At 36.6% G+C, this 27609-nt stretch overlaps 3 protein-coding genes and 1 long non-coding RNA gene across 7 annotated transcripts; 2 read left to right on the top strand and 2 right to left on the bottom strand.

Moving 5' to 3' along the window:
* The first annotated feature begins 951 nt into the window (after positions 1-951).
* utp23 (UTP23 small subunit processome component) lies at positions 952-6512 on the top strand. The gene is given in 3 exon segments (NM_001017816.1): positions 952-1278; positions 4407-4581; positions 6005-6512. Coding segments are annotated over 3 exon segments (750 nt in total). The 5' UTR covers positions 952-1090; the 3' UTR covers positions 6392-6512.
* A 547-nt stretch (positions 6513-7059) lies between these two features.
* Positions 7060-10437, bottom strand: LOC148679869 (uncharacterized). The gene is made up of 3 exons (XR_015945524.1): positions 9191-10437; positions 8638-9118; positions 7060-7915 (listed from the first exon to the last, which is right to left on the bottom strand). It is a non-coding gene; the product is annotated as an uncharacterized LOC148679869 (long non-coding RNA).
* A 265-nt stretch (positions 10438-10702) lies between these two features.
* On the top strand, positions 10703-20438 carry LOC137488554 (uncharacterized). 2 transcript variants are annotated; one of them, XR_015517247.2, is made up of 3 exons: positions 10703-10908; positions 17381-17813; positions 18249-20438. XR_015517247.2 is itself a non-coding variant. In XM_087296136.2 (2 exons), the coding sequence occupies exons 1-2, from the start codon at positions 10738-10740 to the stop codon at positions 17666-17668; spliced, it is 459 nt and encodes a 152-aa protein (XP_087152262.2). In that variant the 5' UTR covers positions 10703-10737; the 3' UTR covers positions 17669-20438. The 2 variants fall into 2 exon arrangements, 1 of the variants encoding a protein (XP_087152262.2); XM_087296136.2 differs by having other exon boundaries at positions 17381-20438.
* si:ch211-153f2.3 lies at positions 20397-27224 on the bottom strand. 3 transcript variants are annotated; one of them, XM_087296143.2, is made up of 3 exons: positions 26146-27224; positions 23227-23578; positions 20397-21062 (listed from the first exon to the last, which is right to left on the bottom strand). In XM_087296143.2, the coding sequence occupies exons 1-2, from the start codon at positions 26353-26355 to the stop codon at positions 23456-23458; spliced, it is 333 nt and encodes a 110-aa protein (XP_087152269.1). In that variant the 5' UTR covers positions 26356-27224; the 3' UTR covers positions 20397-21062; positions 23227-23455. The 3 variants fall into 3 exon arrangements, with proteins under 3 accessions (XP_087152269.1, XP_087152268.1, XP_087152267.1); XM_087296142.2 differs by having other exon boundaries at positions 20397-21056; positions 23205-23578; XM_087296141.2 differs by having other exon boundaries at positions 20397-20580; positions 21774-23578.
* Between the last annotated feature and the right edge of the window lie 385 nt (positions 27225-27609).

Below are 27609 nucleotides of genomic sequence, written 5' to 3' on the forward strand. Positions count from 1 at the left end.
CCATGTTCTTTTGCAATCAATATCTTCTATTAATGCTGAACAATATGATTTCCCTCTTGGAGCAGTTTTTATTTTTATTTATTTATTTTGTGGGAGAACAGTGTCATACTTTATTATATAACAAAAATATGTCACATGTCTTCACAAGAAGGAGTAAAAAAGTTACAAATTATTCAAAATTAATTATAAAAATGTAATTATACATAAATAATGAAAAAGATGATATGCAAGCATAAATTTAACAGTTTTACAATTTGTTTATGTACTTTTAATAGAGTAAATGTACACGTATATAAACATTGTCATATTTTTATGTTTTTTTTTTCATTGCTTCACTATTTATAGACGTAAACATCACATTTAAACCCATTTAAGAGAGGTTTATTTTTTGTAAACTTGCATCTGTGGAATTTACATTATAATAAAACGTTAAAATAAAAATCAGACTTATGAAAACATGCCAAACGTGTCACAAAGTGCTTAAAATAGAAGAAAGCATATAAACAAACAAGTTAAAGATCCAAGTACAGAGACACCAATGTACAAGCAGCTCACTATACTGTTAATTAGAAGCTTGGGTTTTAAATTAATTAATATTTACTTGTTTAACGTAAAAAGGGGTCAATATTACACCTAAATAAATGAGACTGACTCTGAAGTGGAACGAAATTAACACTTCAAAAGAATCGATTCGTGGAAATGATTCACTAGAACGTCCAGCTACGACAACAGTCCAGAGAAACAGGAACTGTGTTAACAGTTCCCAAAATTAGTTAACATAGTACCTAAAGATTTTTATTTAACAATTATTAACTAAACACGAATATTACTTGTAGTCGTAATAAATTGAGTGCTGTATTTCTTTATTAGGATTAACTGGGTCTTTGTTTTACACCCGATGTGTTGGTTTCCACACGGTACGTATTTGCCGTGACCACACTCTTCCCATGCGTATGGCGTGAGATTCGGCTGATTTGTTGACATGTTTTCATAAGTATCGATCTCCACGTGTGCGGATTTACTGATATTATTCTACTTTACAAGATACTCAGTTCATTTAAACGGTCTGCGCTTTGTGTAGTAGTTCAGCATGAAGATAAAACGGCAAAAACACGCGAAGAAGACCATCAGTTTCTATAAGTATAACTTCTCCTTTAGGGAACCTTTCCAGATATTAATCGACGGCACGTTTTGTCAGGCGGCGTTAAAGAATAAGATTCAAATCAAAGAGCAGCTGCCGAAATACCTGATGGGGGAGATCCAGCTCTGCACCACAAAGTAAGTTAAATCGTTATATTGAGGTAAAGTTGGTTTTATATTCGCACATTCGTTCATTGTAACGACGCCTATAATGTTTACACGCTGTATTGATTGAGGTAAAGTTGGTTTTATATTCGGACATTCGTTCAGTGACAACTTGTGACACGCTTACTATTGTGTTTACTGTAGTACTTTGAATATTCTGACTTAAATCAACTCAAGTATGACTTCAAAATAACATTAGCACTAACGTTACTTAATTGACTGTAAACTTTTCCCAGAGATGGGTTGCGGCTGGAAGGGCATCCGCTGCCTGCTGGATAAGTTGGCGGTTCATCCCTTGCCTTCAATAAGGAGAAAGTCTGAATGTGCCATTTTTTAATTATATTGTCGTAATAATCATATATAATAAATACATTTAATCAGTGAATATCGATTTTATTTTAAAATCTTACTGTTTTGACTCTTATGACAGTATTTATTACATACAATATTAAGAACAATTCACACAAACCACATATAAAAGTTAATGCAATATGCACACACTGCAAAAACATTGTTTTCTTAGATTTAATGTATTGTAATGTAATTTTCTAGACAAGCAAAACTTTAGTCTTGATTTCAGAAATATTAAGTGATTTTTTTTTCTCCTTAAAACAAGCAAAATAATATGTCTGAAGAAAAAAAAACTGATTATTTTCCTTGTTTTAAGGAAAAATCCCACTGCGTTTTAGCACATTATTTATTAAAACAAGACAAAATGGTTCTTGAATCAAGAATCTTTAGATTAGGGGTGTCCAAACTTGGTCCTGGAGGGCCGGTGTCCTGCAGAGTTTAGTTCCAACCCCAATCAGACACACCTGGGCTAGCTAATCAAGCCCGTACTACGCTTTCTAGAAACATCTTTGCAGGTGTGGTGAGGCTAAAATCTGCAGGACACCGGCCCTCCAGAACCGAGTTTAGACACCCCTGCAGATATTTGGACTAAAAACAAGACAAAAACTCTGAGTAGGAAAGCATTTAATGCATTGCATATGTGTTTGTTGGACTTTTTCTCTAATATTGATGATAGAGTTAATGTAAAACACACCACTGTATAAAATTAATTTAAAAAATCATATGAATACAAGAATTATTAGAGTTAACTCCATTGGATTCAGTGGATTTTAGTGATTTTCTTTTAATTATAGCCCATGATTGGTCAAAAACACTCCAGATTTATGAGACTTTCAAATTAATTGCCAACAAAATGTCAAAATAACACACAAATATTACTGAGAAAAGTTTCTGAATAAAACTAGTTAATTTATATGCATAAACATTTACTTTCAAATGAGAAAAATATGGTGGCGCAGTAGGTACTGCTGTCGCCTCACAGCAAGAAGGTCGCTGGTTCGAGTGTGGAGTTTGCATGTTCTCCCTGCATTCGGTTTCCTCCGGGTGCTCCCACAGTCCAAACACACGCAGTTAGGGGATATGGCCAGGCTAAATTGTCTGTAATGTATGAGTGTAAAATAATCTGTATGGATGTTTCCCAGGGATGGGTTGCGGCTGGAAGGGCATCTGTTGTGTAAAACATGTGCTGGATGAGTTGGCGGTTCATTCCACGGTGGCGACCCCAGACTAATAAAGGGACTAAGCTGAAAAGAAAATGAATGAATAAGAAAAATATATTTCATTCATGTTCAAGTTCATTCACATGAAATTATAAACTATGACGACATGTTTGATTATCAATAATATTCAGTTAAAAGTGTGTGAAAGATGGAGGAAAATTCAACACATATTTTACAAAACTAACATTACATCATAGATCATTTTTCAAGTACATTTGACAAGCATACATGCTGAAATGACCAGGGGCCTCATGTACAAAGACTTGCATGGAAATCTTACTAAAACATTGCGTACGCACAAAGCTGTAAATGTGCGTACGCAGAAAAAAAATCAGATGTATGAAACACTGCGTACGCCGAATCTCACGCATATTCTTTTGTACATCCGAATGAAGGTGAAACTGAGCGCAACATGCACGAGCACAAAACCCCTCCCTGCCTCCTCCCCCGTATGAATATGCTAATGACTGTACTTTGGCAAAACCCAACGAAAAAGCAACGGCAAAAGCAAGCAAGAAGAGAAACATTGAACAGAATGTGAATTGGAGGTGCTGCTTTCAGAGGTAGACCGGAGAAAAGCGGTGTTATTTACAAGTTTGTTCTCCGGAATTAACAACAAAAGAGATAATAGAGTGGGAGAGTTTAGCTGATGCGGTTAACACAGTTGGGTCGGAACATCGCACCGAGTGAATTAAAAAAAGAAATAGTGTGATTTATAGGTGTAGAATGTTGCGTTGCCCTTAACAGTCTCAGTGGCGCAGCTCGTAAGACGAATGTCAACATGTTTTGACACGTTCGAGCATGAACTCGGTTCGAATCCAGCGTCTTATTAACTCTTTCTTCGTTTTCCCCCCGCTACATATCAGATTTTGCCAACTATTTATCACGAGAAAGACAAGTAGGAATCATTAAGTCTGTGCATCATATTTTATTTGCACATCTATTGAATGGAAATGTTTCTGATTCACGTATGCAAATTCATCTTCAGATAGTGTCTTTATAGCAATGTGCGTGCGGTAGATCGCTCAGATTACATTGGGAAAACAGACGACTGCTGCAAATTGTGCTTTAATGTTTGCCTGGTCAACTGTATGGTATGGAAACCTTATATACCTGCTGAACCCGTCTCATACAGCTGCCATTGCAAGACTCAACGACACTTTGTAGAGAGGAATTTAACACAACTGCCTCTAGGAGTCGCCAATGGAAATAAAACAGACACGCACAAGTAATGTGCGTACGCCAGCCATGAAGTTGGCGTGGAGCTGCGCACATTCCCACGTTCAGTTCATCGTTAGTAAATCCAAATGTGAGCGATTCTGAGCGTGAAACCTGGCGTACGCAAAGTTTTTGTGTGTACGCAGCGTTGATACATGAGGCCCCTGAATATTTTATTTGAATTAAAATGAAGGGTTTCAAAAGATGCATACAGTTTGTTGTGCATCCTTTTCAGGACTAAATGCACTTAATGGCTATTATAGTTAATATTACATATGAATAATATCTTATTTGCTGTGTTTTTCTTCGCAGCTGTGCGCTGAAGGAACTGGAAAGCCTTGCGAAAGACCTCTATGGAGCAAAACTGATCTTACAGAGATTTCAGATTAGGAAATGCAAACACATGAAAGATCCGGTGCCTGCGTCAGAGTGTTTGCTATCAATGCTTGCAGAGACAAATCCACATCATTACTTCATTGCAACCCAGGTGAGGAGTCTGAAAGAAACTCTGTGTAATATGCATGTCGTATAATTATTCTGTAATGTAATCAAACCAATACTAACACTAGGCCTGTGCCATTACTATAATTTCATTCAACAAATCAAATTGTATACACATTGAAAGATTAAAAATAACACAAATTACACTCACCGGCCACTTTATTAGGCACACCTTATAAGTGCTGGGTTTGACCCCTTTTGCCTTCAGAACTGGCTTAATCCTTCATGGAATAGATTCAACAAGGTACTGGAAATATTCCTCAGAGATTTTGCTCCATATTGACATGACAGCATCACACAGTTGCTGCAGATTTGTCGGCTGCACATCCATGATGCCAATCTCCCGTTCCACCACATCCCAAAGGTGCTCTATTGGATTGAGATCTGGTGACTGTGGAGGCCATTTGAGTACAGTGAACTCATTGTCATGTTCAAGAAACCAGTCTGAGATGATTGAGCTTTATGACATGGTGCGTTATCCTGCTGGAAGTAGCATCAGAAGATGGAGACGCTGTGCTCATAAAGGGATGGACATGGTCAGCAGCAATACTCAGGCAGGCTGTGGCGTTGGCACAATGCTTAAATGGTTCTAATGAGCCCAAAGTAGCCTCAGTTTCCTGTTCTTAGCTGACAGGAGCGGCACCCGGTGTGGTCTTCTGCTGCTGTAGCCCATCCGCCTCAAGGTTGGACGTGTTGTATGTTCAGAGATTCTCTTCTGCAGAGCTCGTTTGTAACGAGTGCTTATTTCAGTTACTGTTGCCTTTCTATCAGCTGGAACCAGTCTGGCCATTCTCCTCTGACCATCAACAAGGCATTTGCGCCCACAGAACTGCCGCTCACTGGATATTTTCTCTTTGTCGGACCATTCTCTGTAAACCCTAGAGATGGTTGTGCGTGAAAATTCTAGTAGATCAGCAGTTTCTGAAATGCTTAGACCGGCCCGTCTGGTCAAAGTCACTTAAATCCCCTTTCTCCTCCATTGTGATGCTCAGTTTGAACTGCAGCAGATTGTCTTGACCATGTCTACATGCCTAAATGCATTGAGTTGCTGTCATGTGATTGGCTGATTAGAATATTGTGTTAACGAGCAGTTGGACAGGTGTACCTAATAAAGTGGCCGCTGAGTGTATATATATACACACAGAGAAATACACACAAATTATATACAAATTGAAACATACAAAAATAACAAATTATAATAAAAATAATTCAAAGACCAGGAAAAATTAAAGTAGCATGTCTCTTCAGGTTTTCATTTCAGATAATAAAAAAATGCAATATTGTGATATTGACATTAATAGCTCTTTTTGCATTTGTGATCTGCTGCACCATTAATCATTACATTTCAATGATCAATATTCCACTGTATTGCACATCACTAATAAACTCGCATCAATCCTCATTTCCAGGATCAGCAGCTGACGACGGCGCTGAAAAAGATCCCCGGCGTTCCTCTGCTCTACATTATCCTCAACACCATGGTTTTGGACAAACCGTCTGAGCGAACGCTGAAACATGTGGAAGCGGTTCAGCTGGGAGAAATCGTGAATCCGGCTCAGCAGAAGAGCTTGCAGAGTCTGAAGGAGAAAGAGGGAATCAGCGGAGATGCAGAGAAGAGAGGAAGAAAACGCAAGAGGAAACAGAGCAATCCAAACCCGCTGAGCTGCCTGAAGAAGAAGAAGAAGAAGGCAACACCTCAGCAGCCCAAAAACCCAGACGGAGAGAAGAAGAGGAAGAGAAGCAGACACAGAAAACACAAACCCGCTGGAGGAGAGCAGACAGAGGTCAGATCATAAACCTCAGGAGGACAGAGTGTTTGAGGATTGAAAAGACTGATGTTTTTCTTGAATTGGCTTATGCATATAAGCCAGCAAGCCACTTGTTTTGACTAATAAACAAGCGTTTCTTTATTACCAAGTCTGCTTTTTGTGGACATTTGTGAGTGGGTTTTGGCGGTAGGATAAAAGTGATTAGTTGACTATTTAAAGTGAGTAAACACATTGGTTTATCTTGAATTAAGTAAATGAACCATGTGCATATTTATAAAAAATTAAGCCAACTTAACAGTTCCAAATTACAATGAGTTCATTCACTTTAAAGGTAACTTACCTTACTATTACCTTATTATTAGTTGTTACTGTAATATCACGTTTACACATTAAACATTATGTAACTTAACATAAATTTTATATTGTAGCATTAATATTATATTAATTTTATTTATTAATATTAACACTCTTTTATAAGAAAAGTTATTATACAGTGTGCTTCAGCAGTTTTCTTGTCACCCACAAGGTGGCAGCGTGTCTCTTAGCTCACAGAAATTAAATTATTATTACATTCTGACATATTTGCATGGAAAAAGCTTAGGAGGTATCATTTAAAATTTCTCACATGGGCTAAATGTTTTGTAGGAAATGGGACAAAAATTTGTTTAATTTTAATATTATTTTATTTATTTTTTGCTTTGTTGGTCAGAGAGAACGGGACGACTAGACTCTTCATGAATAAACATATCTCGGTCTCCTTCTGTCTCTGTGAATGTCTGTAACGTCACACTCTTTGTTAGTTTGATCGATTGGGTCTAAATATAGCCTCTCTATTTTTGTCCTGAATTGGGATGGATTGCTCATTTGTGCAGGTTGCTTGGGAAACACAGAGCGGACGAGACGACATGCAGCTTTATTTAGAAGAGTTTGAGGACCAGCTTTGACTAATGTCAGAAGGTTTAACAGCACATCTGATAATCTGCCTAAATAATATCTAATAATCTTGACAAAAAATATAGACAGCTCTCATTCTATTGCATTTGTCATCAGAAACATACATAAAACTACCCAAACATATTTAAAATTGACAGAAATGTAGACAGTGCTCACTAGTGTTTTTGTCATCAGCAAAGTACAAAAAAAACTACGCTAACATATTGTAAATGGGCAAAAATATAGACAGTGCCCTCTAGTGGACTTGTCATCAGAAACGTACAGAAAACTACTCTAACGTATTGTAAATTGACAAAAATATAGACAGCGCCCTCTAGTGGACTTGTCATCAGAAACGGACAGAAAACTACTCTAACGTATTGTAAATTGACAAAAATATAGACAGCGCCCTCTAGTAGATTTGTCATCAGAAATGTAAAAAAGTACCCTAAGTAACGTATTTTAAATTGACAAAAATATAGAGAGGACCCTCTAGTGGATTTGTCATCAGAAACATAAAAAAAAATTTTTACCCTAAGTAACGTATTTCAGATTTGCAAAAATGTATTTGGTTCCCTCTAGTGTATTTGTCATCAGGTACATACAAAAAAAACTACCCTAGGTAACATTTTTTAAATTAACTAAAAATGTAGCCACCGCCCTCTATTGGATGTCATCAGAAATGTACAAAAAAGTACCCTAAGTAACGTATTGTAAATTGACAGAAATATAAACAGCACCCTCTAGTGGATTCGTCACCAAAAAAACATACAAAAAATATCCTTAATAGCGTTTTTTTTTTATATTGACAAAAACATAGACAGCACCCTCTAGTGGATTTGTCATCAAAAAGTACCCTAAGTAACGTATTGTAAATTTACAAAAATACAGACAGCAGCCTTTAGGGCATTTGTCACCAGAAACATACAAAAAACTACCCAAACGTTTTTAAAATTGACAGAAATGTAGACAGTGCTCACTAGTGTTTTTGTCATCAGCAAAGTACAAAAAAAACTACGCTAACGTATAGTAAATGGACAAAAATATAGACAGCGCCCTCTAGTGGACTTGTCATCAGAAACGTACAGAAAACTGCTCAACGTATTGTAAATTGACAAAAATATAGACAGCGCCCTCTAGTGTATTTGTCATCAGAAATGTAAAAAAGTACCCTAAGTAACGTATTTTAAATTAACAAAAATATAAAGGGCACCCTCTAGTGGATTTGTCATCGGAAACATAAAAAAAAAATTTTACCCTTAGTAACATATTTCAGATTTGCAAAAATGTATTTGCTTCCCTCTAGTGTATTTGTCATCAGGTACATACAAAAAAACTACCCTAAGTAACATTTTTTAAATTAACTAAAAATGTAGCCACCGCCCTCTATTGGATTTGTCATCAGAAATGTACAAAAAAGTACCCTAAGTAACGTATTGTAAATTTACAAAAATACAGACAGCACCCTCTAGTGGATTTGTCATTAGAAACAAAAACAAAAAAGTACCCTAAGTAACGTATTGTAAATTGACAGAAATATAAACAGCACCCTCTAGTGGATTTGTCACCAAAAATATACAAAAAATATCCTTAATAGCGTTTTTTTTTTTATATTGACAAAAACATAGACAGCACCCTCTAGTGGATTTGTCATCAAAAAGTACCCTAAGTAACGTATTGTAAATTTACAAAAATACAGACAGCAGCCTTTAGGGCATTTGTCACCAGAAACATACAAAAAACTACCCAAACGTATTTAAAATTGACAGAAATGTAGACAGTGCTCACTAGTGTTTTTGTCATCAGTAAAGTACAAAAAAACTATGCTAACGTATAGTAAATGGGCAAAAATATAGACAGCGCCCTCTAGTGGACTTGTCATCAGAAACGTACAGAAAACTACTCTAACGTATTGTAAATTGACAAAAATATAGACAGCGCCCTCTAGTGGACTTGTCATCAGAAACGTACAGAAAACTACTCAACGTATTGTAAATTGACAAAAATATAGACAGCGCCCTCTAGTGGACTTGTCATCAGAAATGTAAAAAAGTACTCTTAAGTTACGTATTTTAAATTGACAAAATTATAGACAGCGCCCTCTAATGGATTTGTCATCAGAAGCATAAAAAAATTTACCCTAAGTAACGAATTTCAGATCTGAAAAAATTTACTCGCCGCCCTCTAGTGGATTTGACATTAGAAACACACAAAAAAGTACCCAAGGTAATGTATTGTAAATTGACAGAAATATAAACAGCGCCCTCTAGTGTATTTGTCATCAGGTACATACAAAAAAATACCCCAAGTAACATTTTTTAAATTAACTAAAAATGAAGACAGCGCCCTCTAGTGGATTTGCCGTCAGAAATGTACAAAAAGTACCCTAATTATCGTAAATTTACAAAAATACAAAACAGCGCACTCTAGTGGATTTGTCACCAGAAAAGTACATAAAACTACTCAATCCACAAAAAAAAGGCAGCGCCCTCTAGTGGATTTGTCATCAGAAGAATGTAAAAAAAACTACCCTAAGTAACGTATTGTAAATTGTCAAAAATATAGACAGTGCCCTCTAGTGGATTTTTCATCAGGAACACACAAAGGAAGTACACTAAGTAGCGTATTGCAAATTGCCAAAAATATAGATGGCGCTGTAGTGGATTTGTGATCCAAAACATACCAAAAAAAGTACCGTACGTAACATTGAAAATTGACAAAAATGTAGACAGCGCCCTCTAGTGGATTTGTCATCTGAAACGTACCAAAAAAACTACCATAAGTGACATTTTAAATTTAATAAAAATGTAGACAGCGCCCTCTAGTGGATTTGTCATCTGAAACGTACAAAAAAAACTACCATAAGTAACATATTGTAAAGTGACAAAAATATAGGGCATGCCCTTTTGTCATCAGAAACGTACAACAAAATGTACCAAAAGTAACTTATTTCAAGTTGTAGATGTAGACAGCACCCTCTAGTGGATTTAGTCTATTTGTCAACTGAAACGTGCAACAAATCATACCCGGAGCAATGTATTTTACATTTCACAAATATGTAGGCTGAAGCACATACTTTTCCAGTGAGACTGCATGGGTTGGTAACTTTACTAGTTACTTTAAAAAGTAATCCGATTACCTAAACTGTAATGCATTACCCCCAACACTGCTGTTTTTCATCCTGGTGCTGCCAAGAACATTCCAGCCGTCTTTATTGTGTTTTCCTTAAAACCCACAGCAACTCCACGTCCACACGTCACCCATTCACACGCATTAAACATCTCCAAAGCTCAGAGGAGGCTGACGTCAGTGTCTCTACGTCACACACACGCACTTATATCACAATACAGACGTTTATGGCTGGGAGGAGGTGTTTAAAGTGTCCGTCCCGCAGACTGTGTGTCCAGTGACAGAGCTGAATCTACAGCTGACCACAAGTCATGGAAGTAGTTTTGAGCAGACTGAGGGATTTCTCCAGCAAGCAGAGCTCTTTTGAGGAGTGTGAAACAGCAATGGTGTGCAGGGATTATTCCTTAACACTGGAGGAGAAGAAAAGGGATGCGGGACGCCTGGACATTCAGACTGCGCTCGTCTGGCTGAGGAAAGAGCTGGTGAGAGTTTTTACTTTTATTTTTGATCAAATAAGTTTTTAATGAGGACAGATTCAGCATAGATGAGTCTCTGACATATATTGTCAATGTCTTACATATGCAAGGACAGAAATCAAATAAAATTGATGAAAATAAACCCACTCACATCACAAGCAATTCCTCAAAAGACTTTACAAATTTAATAAGAGGATGATGCACCGAATATTAAAACATTGCATACAAATGATGCTTACTAGTCCATAGAGTTTTGTCAAATTAACATTAAGAGGATGCCAGATTTTGTCAAATTGCTCAAGTTTTTTTTTTTCAAACTTTTTTTTTTTTTTGTCAAATAAGTTTTTAACTGAAGATAAAAAAAATATATATATATCAAGTATAAAGGATTGAGGAGTCTCCATTTTACATGTTTCATCCATATATTACATATGCAAAAACAAAAATTTAATTAAATGGAAAAAAAACACCCACATCATAAGCAATCTCACAAAAGAATAAAAATTAGACTATTAAATTGTATTATGTAGTATAAATTGTATTAATAGTATTATAAAAAAAAAAAAATATGAAAATGTTGCATACTAGTTCATATTGCACACTACATAGTTGTCCATTAATTGTATACTGGTCCATATATGCATACATGCATAATAATCCATAGAGTTTTGTCAAGGTAACTGATAAAATGGATGCCAGATTTTGTAAAATCTTTCTTTTTGAATAGTTTTTTATTTTTTTATTTTGGTCAATTAAGTTTTTACTGAAGACAGATTCAGGATAAATATTTTGTCCACACATTACATGTGCAAGGAATGAAATCAAATTAAACAGATAAAAATAAACCCCTTTAAAGGCTAGTCTACACTGTAAAAAATCTTGCTGTCTTAAATTGTTAAATCAAATGAAATGTTCTAGTCATGTCCACTTACATCAGTAAAACGGACTAAAAATGTTCAGTTAACCCTTGCATAACTAAAAATAGTTGCAACCTGATTAACTCATTTAAATCTTACAGTAACAAAAACATTTGCTGTCATGACTTTTTGCCATTTTATTATTGCAGCGTACAAAGACCTGTTTAAACTGCAGAGTATAATGAAATGAATATTAAAACATACATATGAATGATGCATATTAGTCCTTAGTTTTTGTCAGGATAACAGATAAAAGGATGCCAGATTTAGTGAAATTGCTCATTTTCTTTCCAAGCTTTATTTTTGTCGAATGAGTTTTTACTGAAGACAGATTCAGGATGAATGAGTCTCCTTTTAGCATATTTTGTCCAATTGATTAGTAGTCCATAGAGTTTTGTCAAATTAACTGAATAAAAGGATGCCAGATTTTGTCAAATTGCTCAAGTTATTTTTTCAAACTTTTTTTTATTTTTTTTGTCAAATAAGTTTTTACTGAAGATAAAAAAATAGATCCAGGATAAACGATTCAGGAGTCTCCATTTTACATGCTTTGTCCACGTATTACCTTTGCAAAAACAAAAATAAAATTAAGTGGGAGAAAAAAAACTCCCACATCATAAGCAATCCCTCAAAAGACTTTAAAATCAGACTTTTAAATTGCAGACAGAGTATGATGAAGATAATATTGCACATTGCATACTAGTCGATACATGCATATTAGTCCATAGAGTTTTGTGAAAGTAACTGATACAAAGGATGCCAGATTTTGTAAAATTGTTCATTTTTAAGTTTTCTTTTCAAATGTTTTTTTTTTTTTTTTTTGTCAATTACGTTTTTACTGAAGACAGATTCAGGATAAATGAGTCTCCGTTTGACATATTTTGTCCACCTATTACATATGCAAAGAATAAAATCAAATTAAATAGATAAAAATAAACCCCTGTAAAAGCTATAGTCTACACTGTAAAAAATCTTCCTGTCTTAAATTGTTAAATCAAATGAAATGTTCTAGTCATGTCCACTTACATCAGTAAAACAGACTAAAAATGTTCAGTTAACCCTTGCATAACTAAAAATAGTTGCAACCTGATTAACTCATTTAAATCTTACAGTAACAAAAACATTTGCTGTCATGACTTTTTGCCATATTATTATTGCAGCGTACAAAGACCTGTTTAAACTGCAGAGTATAATGAAATGAATATTAAAACATACATATGAATGATGCATATTAGTCCTTAGTTTTTGTCAGGATAACAGATAAAAGGATGCCAGATTTAGTGAAATTGCTCATTTTCTTTCCAAACTTTATGATAGACAGACAGAACAAAGACCGAAGTCAAATTAAATAATGAAAAGCAACCCCTCAAAAGGCTATAATCTACCCTGTAAAAAAATCTTGCTGTCTTAAATTATTAAATCAAACGAAATGTTCTAGTCGTCTCAACTTACATCAGTCAAACTGACTAAACATGTTAAGTTAACCCTTGAATATAATCACTAACTTAACTACAATGAAAAGAATATTAAAACATCACATATGAATGATGCATATTAGTCCATAATGGTCCTGTCAAGATAACAGATTTTGTCAAATTGCTCAGGTTTGTTCAAACAGTGCCTAATAGGCATAGGGCGGTAACCATTTTCAAGGTATACCACGGTTTGAAAAAGTCAAAGTTTTAACATCGCCAACATTTTCTGCTATACCGTTCCTACGGTATATGTAAGAGTTTTTTTATGTTTAACATTTGAGTTTTTTTAGGACAACAGTATCTTCAGCAGAAAATATATCCAAACGATGCCATTTTAAATTGTGTTTTTAAAACTAATGACAGCAGAAGTCGATGACTCATTTGAATTTTTCAGCCTGACATGTTTACTTTCCCAAAATAAGTTTCTTACAATGAAATATATTGTGTTCAAAGGGAAAAACAGGTTTTAGTTTTTTACCCAGAAATTTTAAAAGAATATATTTTAGAGCAGTGAGCACAATATCGTAAAACCGTGAACTTTTAATCAAAGTTTATCATACCGTCAGAATCTTATAGCGGCCCATGCCTAGTGCCTAATATGCTCCAATAGACTTGATTACATTAACAGGCACATGGACACATATTTAGTCTTCTTGTAGCATTTTGCCTCCAGTAAGGGCCATGCAGGGAGTTTTTGCCATGCAACCAATCTTTCTGGGACTAGTTATCTATTATTTTTTGTCACATTTTGCAAATTTTCAGCCACTTTAGACGAACTCCTGAATAAATTTGTTGGACTTTTAATGCAAACTATTTTTAAGCAAGAATAAGAATTATTTAATTTTTTTTTTCTTCAACATTTTAATTTGGGTGTACAAATTTTTGCCCAGTGATCCTACGTTTTTTTGTTAGATTAGTTCTGGTTTTGGCTTTGGTACTGACTAATCTAATGTATATGGGAAAATGTATTATTGTAAAGCATCGTATAGAAAACATCCATTTCAAAGAGAGATTTGTGAGGAGTGTGAGCACTGTATTTATAGTTATTTATTTTATATATATTTTAAAGGTTTCAATGTAATCTGAAATATTAAAGAGGACTATTTACATGCATTGCATGTGCTTACAAAATCAATAAAAACACTTTTGTATATTTCATTTGATGTAGACACCGGAATTGGTCATTTGTTTATATAATTTAAATATTCATGCTTAATTAAAATAATATCTAATTTTGCTTTCAACTGATAAATAAATAACAGCAAAATCTTTTATACTGTTGCAAATGTTGCTAAAATATTCTTCATTTTTTTATTTCACTTTAAATTAAGGAATTCTTCATTTAAAGTATAAATAAATTATTAGTCCTTCAGGAATCATCAAAATGAATAATACTCAACTGATGCACAATTGATGGAAAATTTTACAACAATAAGAAATGCTTCCTGATGATTTCTGAAAGATTATGTAACAATTATGAAAATAAAACTTAAGTAATCATGCTTAACGTATTAGAAAACAATTCATTTAAAACAAATTAATTTACATGAAAATTAATGTATATACAAAACTAGAGTTTTATTCTTTATATGATCGATTAAATCTTGCCTGGGGGTGGCACGGTGGCTCAGTGGTTAGCACTGTGGCCTCACAACAAGCAGGTCACTGGTTCGAGTCCTGACTGAGCAAGTCCCCACAGTCCCCCACAGTCCGAATTCATGCGGTATAGGGGAATTGGGTAAACTAAATTGTAGTGTATGTGTTTGAATGGGTGTCTCCCAACTACTGGGTTGCAGCTGGAAGGGCATCCGTTGTCTAAAGAATATGCTGGAATAGTTGGCGGCTCATTCTGCTGTGCTAGTCCCTGAATAAGATGAATAAATGAATGAATGAATCTTATATATTTAGCATATACTGGAAAAAAAATAAAGAGTCTATTATTATTAAGCGTGTTCATTCTGAATGTTTTCTTTTCCCTGTGTATTTCTGGGTGGTCTGTACATTTCATGTGTGTCCATTCACATTGCAAATCCCTGTAGACACTTGTCTCGTTTAAAACTCTAATAAAAATCAAAGGTCAGCTTGCATCTTTACTACGTTGCCCTTTTACTACGGTATGCCTGTCATTAACATTCATGTTGGAGCATTACAAACATCCCAGGGGTTCAATCCTGAGCAGCTCCTTTCTCCATCCGCAGATATACAGCCTGGCATTTACAGCCTCTGTACTCATGACCTGCCATGGCAACATCTACACAAAGACCCACAGAAGCCCATGACAAGTCTCAATGGTTCAGTACTTGTGTGAATCTCACTTCAGTGACAGTTTCATTCAGAAAGCGCTTTTATTTTGACAGGTACACTTGACGTCAGATTTATTGGCCCTCCTTAGTAATTGATGACGTACGGTTGTTTAAACAAATTGGGGGGGGGGGGGGGGTGTTTATGAAAAATGGGAGTGGCCAATCCGCCCCTATTTCTTCCCATACTCATGTACTTCCTTACTTCCAGTGAACGGTTGATGTGACTTTTTCCCCATTGTATACCCACATAGCAAAATTTCTTTAGCCCAGCTCTGGCCCACACAATCAGGTTTTGCTTGGCCCACATGCCGCAGTGAATTACGGTACATGACTGGACCAAATCTGGCCTCCAGACAAGGGCCAAACACGGACCATATCTGGGCCAAGTCTCAGCCAAGTTAATAACTCATAACTGGGCCTGAACTGGGCCAGATAGGTTGGTGTGTCACGATTTCAATGAAATTGATAAACCCATGGAGTGATGCGCTTTAGACACACTCTGGGCACGCTTTTTCTCAAAGTGACCTGATTGGTAGAATTTTTTTTCTTTACTCAAAAATGATTTTAGTGTATTTTAAATGTGGGTCAAGACTGGCCAAACTCACATGGCCCACTTTCAAATTTTTAAATCTGGGCCAAATACTACGTTTTTCATCTGGCCCAAATCTTGTGTGCCGCCTTAAAGACGGTGCCCCCTCTGCCAAACCCGGGCCATGTTTGGCCCACATGCTGTATGCCAGTGCCGGATGAATGCCGGCTGTGCCAGCTTTATGCCAAATCTGGGCCAGAATTCTTTGCTACTAGGGTACGGTTCCTTTTACAGCATCAACTGACTATTTCATGGAACTTAATAAATTGTATGAAGACAGGATTAATTAATAGTAAACTTCAATAGCAGTTAAATAATTAATAACAATATATACAGTTAAAGTCAGAATTATTAGCCCCCCTTTCAATTTTGATTTCTTTATTAAATATTTCCCAAATTATGTTTAATAGCGCAAGGAAATGTTCACAGTATGTCTGATAATATTTTTTCTTCTGGAGAAAGTCTTATTTGTTTTATTTCGGCCAGAATAAAAGCAGTTTTTAATTTTTTAAACACCATTTTAAGGTTAAAATTATTAGCCCCTTTCAGCTATATGTATTTACGTTACTCTACAGAACAAACCATCGTTATACAACTTAGCTTACCTAATTACCCTAACCTAGTTAACCTAATTAACCTAGTTAAGTTACTTTAAGCTGTACAGAAGTGTCTTGAAGAATATCTAGTCTAATATTATTTACTGTCATCATGACAAAGATAAAATAAATCCGTTATTAGAGATGAGTTATTAACACTATTATGATTAGAAATGTGCTGAATTTTTTCTCTCTCAGGTAAACAGAAACTGGGGGAAAAATAAACAGGGGGGCTAATAATTCTGACTTAAGCTGTATAAATATATATATTTAAAAATTAAAAATGTATTTATTTATTCCATATGGGTATTTTTAGAAAGCAGTCACAACAGTTAAAAATTAAGTAATAAAAAGAAATATAATGGTTTTATTCATGGCCAAATTAATCACTTAAAGCATTCATATACATAAAAACATGAAAGCAACACTCCTCTTTTTTGGACAGAGGCTCAGTTTAGAACTGAATCCCTTAAAGCATCAGTTTTAGTGATATACTGAATTTGTATTTCTAGCATAGACATAAAACATTGTGCTCATCTAAAAATTGATTCATAACAGAATAAACTGAGCTGAAATCATCATTCCTCCTCCTTTGTAGATGGAGATGCGCTCTCAGGACCAAGCGTTGATTCGCCAGCTGATGGATCTCCATGATGGCATTCAGGAACTGAAGCAGGAGTGTGAAAAAGCCATAGAGGAGGAGGAGGAAGAGGAAGAAGAAGCAGGCTGGGACTCTGGCAGTGAAGGAGGAGCGAGCAGCATGTCCTCGTACTCTGGAGAAATGAGCTTCTGCACCTCCATCTACTCCTTCAGCTCATGCATGAGTCCTGCTTCTCCAGCGTTCCTCTCAAAACGGGTCTTCAGCAGACGCAGCTCTGTGCCATGAACCAACAATTACACTCATATCCATCTTACATTAAAGAAACACTCCATTTTTTTTTTTTTTTTTTTTTGGAAATAGGGTCATCTTATACCTGTTAAACAGCTGAGTTTTGGCATTTTGGAATCCATTCAGCCAATCTCCGGGTCTAGCTGGAGCACATTTAGCTTAGCTTAGCATAGACCATTGAATCAGATTAGACCATTAGCATTTCAGAAAAGATCTTTTCAGACAGAAAGTTTGAAGTTGTTATATTCTAGACCGATATGGCCAGAACTATATTCTCATTCTGGCATAATAATCAAGATATTTGATTAGGGGATTATCAGTAATGATATTACCACATAATATCAGTCCACCTCCTGCAGCCAAACAATAGCAACTTTTGATTTGAGGTCAGTTTTAATAAACAGTGTAAGTCAAACTGTGTGGAAAAATTAACTAAACTCTGATTTATGAGAGAGATGCTAACGGTCTAATCCCATTCATTCAAGGTAACCTGAAAGTGCTTCCATCAAACCTAGTGATTGGCTCATTTACTACAGAGATGCTAACGGTCTAATTCGATTCAATGGCCTATGCTAAGCTAAGCTTAAAGTGCTTCCAGTAAACCTAGAGATTGGCTCATTTATAAAAGATGCTAATGGTCTAATCTGATTCAACGATTTATGCTAAGCTAGGTTAAAAGTGCTTCCGCCAAACCTAGAGATCATCTCATTTATGAAGGAGATGGTAACGGTCTAATCCCATTCAATGATTTATGCTAAGCTACGATAAAAGTGCTTCCATCAAACCTAGAGTTCGGCTCACTGAGAGATGCTAATAGTCTAAACCGATTCAATTATCTATGCTAAGCTAAGCTAAAAGTGCTTCCAGTAAACCTAGAGATTGGCTCATTTATGAAAGATGCTAATGGTCTAATCCGATTCAATGATTTATGCTAAGCTAAGCTTAAAGAACTTCCAGTAAACCTAGAGTTCGGCTCACTTATGAGAGAGATGCTAACGGTCTAATACCATTCAATGATCTATATACTGAAGTAAACTAAAAATACTTCCCCAAAACCTAGAGATCAGCTTATTTATGAAAGAGATGCTAATGGTCTAACCCAATTCAATAAGCAACACTAGGCTAAGATAAAAGTGCTTCCATCAAACCTAAAGATCGGCTCATTGAGTGAGATGCTAATGGTCTAATCCTATTCAATGATCTATGCTAAGCTAAATGTGCTTCTGTCAAACCTAAAGATCGGCTCATTTATTAGAGAGATGCTAATGGTCTAATCCCATTCAATGATCTATGCTAAGCTAAGCTATAAGTGCTTTCAGCAAACGTAGAGATCGGCTCGTTTATGAGAGATGCTAACGGTCTAATCTGATTCAATGATCTATGCTAAGCTAAGCTAAAAGTGCTTCCATCAAACCTAAAGATTGGCTCATTTGTGTGAGCGAAGCTAATGGTTTAATACGATACAATGACCTATGCTAAGCTAAGCTAAAAGTGCTTCCCGCCCAACCCCGAAATCAGCTCATTTATGAGATGCTAATGGTCTAATCCGATCCCATTCAATGACGCTAAGCTAAGCTAAAAGTGCTTCCGCCAAACCTAGAGATTGGCTCATTTATAAGAGAGATGCTAATGGTCTAATCCGATTTAATGATCTATGCTAAGTTAAGCTAATAAACGTCGCCTCGTGGTTCCATCCCAAAGAGGGAAGAAATCACTTTCCCGAACTCTCGCATTCAATCTGCCCAGTTGGTGGAATGATCTCCCTAACTGCATCAGAACAGCAGAGTCACTTGCTGTCTTCAAGAAACGACTAAAAACTCAACTATTTAGTCTCCACTTACCTTCCTAATCTGCAACTGCCTCTCTGGCTCCACCGCTAACTGTATTACAGAAAAAAAATACTAATGTTTTGCTTCTTACACTTTACATACCTGAAACTTGCCTACAGCACTTATTCATTGTTGCTCTTATAGTTGTGTAAGTTGCTTCCTTGTCCTCATGTGTAAGTCGCTTTGGATAAAAGCGTCTGCTAAATGACTAAATGTAAATGTAAGCTAAAAGTGCTTCTGGTAAACTCAGACATCAGCTAAATGGATTAAAAAAATGTTAAAAATCAATAGTTTAACTCTGGAAGAGCTGTAAAATGAGCCCATTTCCAAAAAAAAGCGGAGTATTCCTTTAATAGAAATCTTATCTCGTCTTACAGTTCGAGATATGTATACATCGTTTATACTGTACTATACAGTATATCAACAAAGTCAAAAAGTGAAAACAAATGTGAATGTTTGAAACTGTGATGAACTTGACAATGTCTTTGGTGACAGACTGCTGCTGAATGTTTGATTGTCACTTGACAAAACTGAAGTGCCTCTTCTTTGGGGCTTCTCCACAACGTAACTCTCCCTGATGTGGGATAGACAGTGATGGTGGATGGTGGACCTCACTGTTCTCAGCACAAGATCTTCCCTGCTGGTATCACTAAAATGGACTCTTTGTAAACACGTATAGAGGTGTACTCTTTGAATGCTGATTAATGAACTTTTCTTTGTATTATGACAGTCATGAGTACAACGTGACAAGATTTAGGTGTTTTTTAAAGCAAGACGTGAACAAATATTCACTGATGATCTAACTCTTCTAAGACACATATCATGTTATTAATGATATACAGTATAAACATTAAAACCTGATCAGTTTTGGTGGAAACATCTCATGAAGCAATGAGTTTAAATCAAGACATTTTAATAAACATATGATGCAATCTTTATGCATTCATCATGACTAGGCTAATTATTCACCCGGTATGTGCAAACTCATACAGCAGATGCTCATAATCTCATTAACAGCAAGAACATGTGAGAAGCATCTTATTTATAGACAAATGAATCATTCATTCATTTTCTTGTCGGCTTAGTCCCTTTATTAATCTGGGGTCGCCACAGCGGAATGAACCGCCAACTTATCCAGCAAGTTTTTACGCAGCGGATGCCCTTCCAGCCGCAACCCATCTCTGAGAAACATCCACACACACACTCATACACTACGGACAATTTAGCCTACCCAAGTTACCTGTACCGCATGTCTTTGGACTGTTGGGGAATCCGGAGCACCCGGAGTTAACCCATGCAAACGCAGGGAGAACATGCAAACTCCACACAGAAACGCCAACTGAGCCGAGGATTCACCCAGCGACCTTCTTGCTGTGAGGCAACAGCACTACCTACTGCGCCACTGCTTCGCATATAGACAAATTAATCATATGAATTGTTTTTAATGCCCATCATATTTTAAACAACAGCCTTCTCAAGACTTCTCTAAGCATCCTATTAGACGCGCCATTAACAAAGTCTTTTATTCGATTAGTATTTATCAGGGGTGCTCAATCCTGTTCCTAGAGAGCCACCTTCCTGCAGATTTTAGTTGCTACCTATATCAAACCCACCTGAATCAATTAATTAGGACCTGAACACCACTTGATAATTACAGGCAGGTGTGTTTGATACGGGTAGCAACTGAACTCTGCAGGAAAGTGGCTTTCCAGGAACAGGACTGCGCACCCCTAGTATATATACAGGTTTTGTTTAGCTATTTTAGCTATATTGACTTGAGATGCACGGGAATCATTTAAATTCAAAGTGTTGGTCTTGTTTCTAGTCCAAATATCTTAAAAGTCTTAAATCAGGAAGCATTTTCCACACAAGTAGAAAGTGTTGTCTTGTTTGCTGAAATACTAAGTCAAAAATAGGGCTGCATGGTGGCGCAGTGGGTAGCACGCTCGCCTCACAGCAAGAAGGTCGCTGGTTCAAGCCTCAGGGTCAGTTGGCGTTTCTGTGTGGAGTTTGCATGTTCTCCCGGTGTTAGTTTGGGTTGCCTCCGGTTTCCCTCACAAGTCCAAAGATATGCACTATAGCGGAATTGGGTAAGCTGAATTGTCTGTAGTGTATGAGTGTGAATGAGAGTGATGGGCTGCAGCTGGAATCTGTGCAAAAACATTTGCTGGATAAGTTGGTGGTTCATTCCACTGTGGCGACCCTGGATTAATAAAGAGACTAAGCCGACAAGAAAATGAATGAATGAATGAGCAATCTTCTTTTTCTTTGGCCTTTGTCCCGTATGATTGCGGGGTCGGCTCTTTTTGGGACAAGTTATATATATGATAACGACTTTTTTACAACTTCCAGCCGGCCTGTCGTATGGGCCTGTCACACTCATACACTACGGACAATTTAGCTTACCCAATTCACCTGTACTGCGTGTCTTTGGACTGTGGGGGAAACCGGAGCACACGGAGGAAACCCACGCGAACGCAGGGAGAACATGCAAACTCCTCACAGAAACGCCAACTGAGCCGAGGTTCAAACCAGCGACCTTCTTGCTGTGAGGCGAACGTGCTAAAATTAATGAATGACCAATATCAAAAGCAAATCTACGCCCTTGTTATACATTTATTAAAATGCCTGTTATAAGAAATGTGAAAATAAACCACGGCCAGAAAGTGCCATCAAAGTGCCCTCCAGAAGAGCAGACTCCCTTCATTGACCCTTTTCACAAGATGCATTTAATGGTCATCAGCATCGTAAATCCTAGAAAGTTTGTAATATTTCGATTTTTTTTTTAAATGTATGAACATGTATATGTATTATATCAGTGTTTCTCAACTGGTGGGTCGTGACACACTTAACATTTTCAGTGGGTCGCACAGTGTGATCCAAAAAAAAACAAAAAACGTTGAAATTTTAACTCATTTTGCTTATATCAGACTTTTATTTTGAAATGCGCGTGCGACAGCCGTACCGTTTGACATTTTATTTAATTATAGCAACAAATATGTTGAAATGCAAGTACAACCTCAAATCAAATATGTAAAGTATTGATTTACATATATTGACGACAAAAAAAAGGCTTAAAACCTCAGTGTGTCATGTGTAGTGAGGTGCTCTCACAAGAGAGCATGAAACCTTCTCAATTAAAACGACATTTAGAAAATAAACATCCCGGTTGCAAGGACAAACCTGTGGACTATTTTCAAAGACGACTCCAATAGCTGAGGGCATCACAAAAGAGCCGAACATCTTCATGTTCAAAACATTCTGCGCATCCTACTGTGCTCACCGAGGCCAAGAAAGCCCACACAATAGCAGAAGAGCAAACATGGTTATGATTATTTTAATCACTTTACTTTAATTTGCTGGCTTGTTCTGTTCGACAGGATCATGTGTTAATGTTTTATTAACTGTTCAGTTTAGTTAATGGTGACTGAACTTTTCCTTTCCCTGACCGCTGTTTACAGTATTTGACGTTTTTACTCTGTAATATTACTATAATTTGATACATTTTGATTTATTGGCCACTACTTGTGCATGTTAATGAATAAATACAAGTAAATTATAATTCCTAAAATTATATTAAAATTCCTAAAAATCTGGGTCGCAGCATGATCACCATGTCAAAATGTGGCTCCTATGGCCAAACCAGTTGAGAACCACGGTATTAAGTCATCTTTAAATCAAAATACAAACAAATAAATGATTGCTAATGTGAGGTGTTTCTAATGCAGTGTCTCTGGATAAAGGACAGTAAATGTGTCATCATTCTCCCTTCTATCTGCTGTTATCAGTCTCACACTGTTGTTTTCCTTCTTCTGGAAGTCTGGAGTTTTTCTGAATAGGATTTTAAAAAATGATCTGTTGTACTCTCCCATTCACGGCACTCTAACTTTAGCCAATTATGACGACTTCCGCTGCTGAGAGACCTGGAATTGTGAAAAGGGTCCATAACGCTGGGTCACAGGTTTTCCGTGTCCTCTTCCAGTAGCAGGGATCCGCTCTCCCGTCTGAGCCTCTGAATCTCCTTATTGAGCCCCAGCAAAGTCTGAGCGAGCTGCCGGTCCTGAGAGCGCATCTCCAGCTGCACAACACACACATTTATTACATACACAGACACATCTATCAGTCTATTACTGAGTCTGTCCATCCGTCACTTCATCCAAACATCATTCTACCCATACATGTATACATCCATCCATCCATCATTCCATAACCAATCATTATTCAATCCATCCATCCATTTATCATTCATCCATCCATCAATCATTCCATAAATCAACCATTATTCAATCCATCCATTCATCCATCCATCCATTCATTCATTCATTCATCCATCCATCCATCATTCCATAACCAACCATTATTCAATCCATCCATCCATTTATCATTCATCCATCCATCAATCATTCCATAAACCAACCACTATTCAATCCATCCATTCATCCATCCATCCATTCATTCATTCATTCATCCATCCATCCATCATTCCATAACCAACCATTATTCAATCCATCCATCAATCATTCCATAAACCAACCATTATTCAATCCATCCATCCATCCATCCATCCATTCATTCATCCATCCATCCATCCATCATTCCATAACCAACCATTATTCAATCCATCCATCCATCCATCCATCCATCCATTCATTCATCCATCCATCATTCCATAACCAACCATTATTTAATCCATCCATCCATCCATCCATCCATAACCATTATTCAATCCATCCATCCATCAATCATTCCATAAACCAACCATTATTCAATCCATCCATTCATTCATCCATCCATTCATCCATCCATCCATCCATCATTCCATAACCAACCATTATTCAATCCATCCATCCATCAATCATTCCATAAACCAACCATTATTCAATCCATCCATCCATTCATTCACCCATCCATCCATAACCATTATTCAATCCATCCATCGATCAATCATTCCATAAACCAACCATTATTCAATCTATCCATCCATCCATTTATTCATCCATCCATACATCCATCCATCATTCCATAACCAACCATTATTCAATCCATCCATCCATCAATCATTCCATAAACCAACCATTATTCAATCCATCCATCCATTCATTCACCCATCCATCCATAACCATTATTCAATCCATCCATCGATCAATCATTCCATAAACCAACCATTATTCAATCCATCCATCCATCCATTTATTCATCCATTCATCCATCCATCACTTCATAACCAACCATTATTCAATCCATCCATCCATTTATCATCCATTCATCCATCAATCCATCCATCATTCCATAACCAACCATTATTGAATCCATCCATCCATCCATTTATCATCCATTCATCCATCCATCATTCTATAACCAACCATTATTTAATCCATCCATCCATTTATCATCCATCTATCCACCATTTAACTATCATTTCATCATCCGACCATCATTCCATTCATTTTTCTTTTTTCAATCCATCCATCCATCCACCCAATTATGTTCTATACATCTAACGATTATTCCATCCATCCATCCCATAATCCAACCATCACACCCTCCATCCAGCTTTCCCTTCATCCATCATTTCATCATCCATCCATCCTTACATCCATCATTCCAACCATTTTTCTATCCATCCATTTATCTTTCATCCATCCCTCCATCCATCCAACCAATCATCATTCTACCTATTCAACCATCATTCTACCCATCTAACCATCACTCCACCATTCATCCCTCTATCCATCCTTACACCCATTCATCTATCATGACATGCATTCATCCAACAATCATTTTACCCACACAAACTTCCATTCATTCACATCCAGCCATCATTCTACCTATCCATCTCCACTGCCCCATCATTTAATCCATCCATAGCTCTATTTCACTCATCCATCATTCGATCCATCCATCCCTCCCTCCATCATTACCAACCAACCATCATTTCATTTTACCAACCATGCATCTAAATCCATTCAACGATCATTCCACTTATCCTTCATCATTTCATCCATCCATTATTTCACCTTTCCTTCCATCTATCCAATCATCATTCCACCTATCCACCATTTCATTCATCCATCATACACTCCATCCAACCTTGATTTTACCTTCCATCCATTCATCCAACCAATCATCATTTGATTTATACAACCATCCATACAACTATCATTCCACCTATCCATCATCTTTACATCCATCATCTATCTATCTATCTATCTATCTATCTATCTATCTATCTATCTATCTATCTATCTATCTATCTATCTATCTATCTATCTATCTATCTATCTATCTATCTATCTTATTACCATCCATCCAACCATCATTATACCATCTAACCATCACTCCATCCATTCATGCATCCTTATATCCACCTTTCATCCATACAGACAACAATCATTCCACCTATCTATCAATATTCCATCCATCCATTATTCCACATTTCCCTCCATCCATTTATCCATCCATCCATCCATCCATCCATCCATCCATCAAACAATCATCCAACCACTATCTATCCATCCATCCATACATCTTTTTTCTTTAATCACTTTATTATAAAAACAAATAAATAAAACATACAATCAACCAAATGACCCACTCAAACACATTTAGAGACAACATAAAAGCATCATCCCTTCCTAAACTCACCAGTTCAGTTCTTAACCAAGTGATGGCTCCATCTATTTTGGCTCTCCGGAGCTCTTCATTCACCTGTAAGCTCTTTCCTACGGAATGGGTGACAGTTTCTGCAGGATTTTGGGGCTCTGATGACGTCCTAAAAGCGTGTAGAAGCTTATTCTTAATGTTCTCCAAAACCATGATGGAGACTGAATCCTCATACTGCATGTCAGAACTCATTATAATAGTCCAGAAAAGAGAAATATCCCAAAAAGTCCTAAATTTAAAGTCCAGACTGAGAAATATCCACAAAGGTCTCAAATGAATATCCCAAATGTTTTAAAATGAGCGAATCCAGACCAAGAAATAACCAAAATGTCTCAAAATCAGCGAGCCCAGATCAAGAAATTAACCAAATGTTTCAATATGAGCGAGTTCAGACCAAGAAATTAACCAAACTGTCTCAAAATGAGCGAGTCCAGATCAAGAAATTTCCCAAATGTCTCAAAATGAGCGAGTTTAGACCAAGAAATTAACCAAAATGTCTCAAAATGAGCGAGTTTAGACCAAGAAATTAACCAAAATGTCTCAAAATGAGCGAGTTTAGATCAAGAAAATAACCAAAATGTCTCAAAATGAGCGAGTCCAGACCAAGAAATTTCCCAAATGTCTCAAAATGAATGAATCTAGACCAAGAAATATCCCAAATGTCGCAAAATGAGCAAGTCCAGATCAAGAAATTTCCCAAATGTCTCCAAATGAATGAGTTTAAACCCAGAAATTTCCCAAATGTTTCCAAATGAATGAGTTTAGACCAAGAAATATCCCAAATGTCACAAAATGAATGAATCTAGACCAAGAAATATCCCAAATGTCGCAAAATGAGCGAGTCCAGATCAAGAAATATCCCAAATGTCTCCAAATGAATATCGCAAAAGTCTCAAAAGTGATTTATAGTCCAGGCGGAGAAATATTTATACATGCAGCACTGCAATATTTCTAATTACTCCCCTTGTAAATTTGCATCCATTCCTTCACGCAACTCTTGGTCTCCATCAGCTATAAACGCAGAGATCGATAAACTGTAGAGGTTCCTTCCCAGAGTCTGCAGCATGTTTCTTTTTGTGCGCCTCTTTTTTTTTTTCTTTCCCTTGTTTTGTCACTGTTACTATGGCGAACAGCCCCTCCACCCCGTCCCGTTCAGTAACCCCAATAAGAATGGAGGAGCACTGTAGACAAAGACTATTGTTGGATTTGAAGAAGTGAAAAGAATCCCCTCCTCCTTTCCTTCAGTCTAGTCCTCCATAAGCTCCCATTCAGGCATTGTGTGAGAAACGGGGTGTGAGAAAGATCTCACTGTCTCTGCTTTACACCAAGTTAGTTTGGTTTTAGGCGCTGATGGATCGTTCTTTTCAGTGAGCGCTTGGGAAGCCGGACATCGTGTTACTCAACAGTTTGTTAAGAGGGTTTTTATCACTGTTTGAGAATAAAGAG

This window comes from Danio rerio, chromosome 19 (genome assembly GCF_052040795.2).
Source record: "Danio rerio strain M-AB ecotype USA chromosome 19, GRCz13ab, whole genome shotgun sequence".
NCBI classification, from domain to species: domain Eukaryota; kingdom Metazoa; phylum Chordata; class Actinopteri; order Cypriniformes; family Danionidae; genus Danio; species Danio rerio.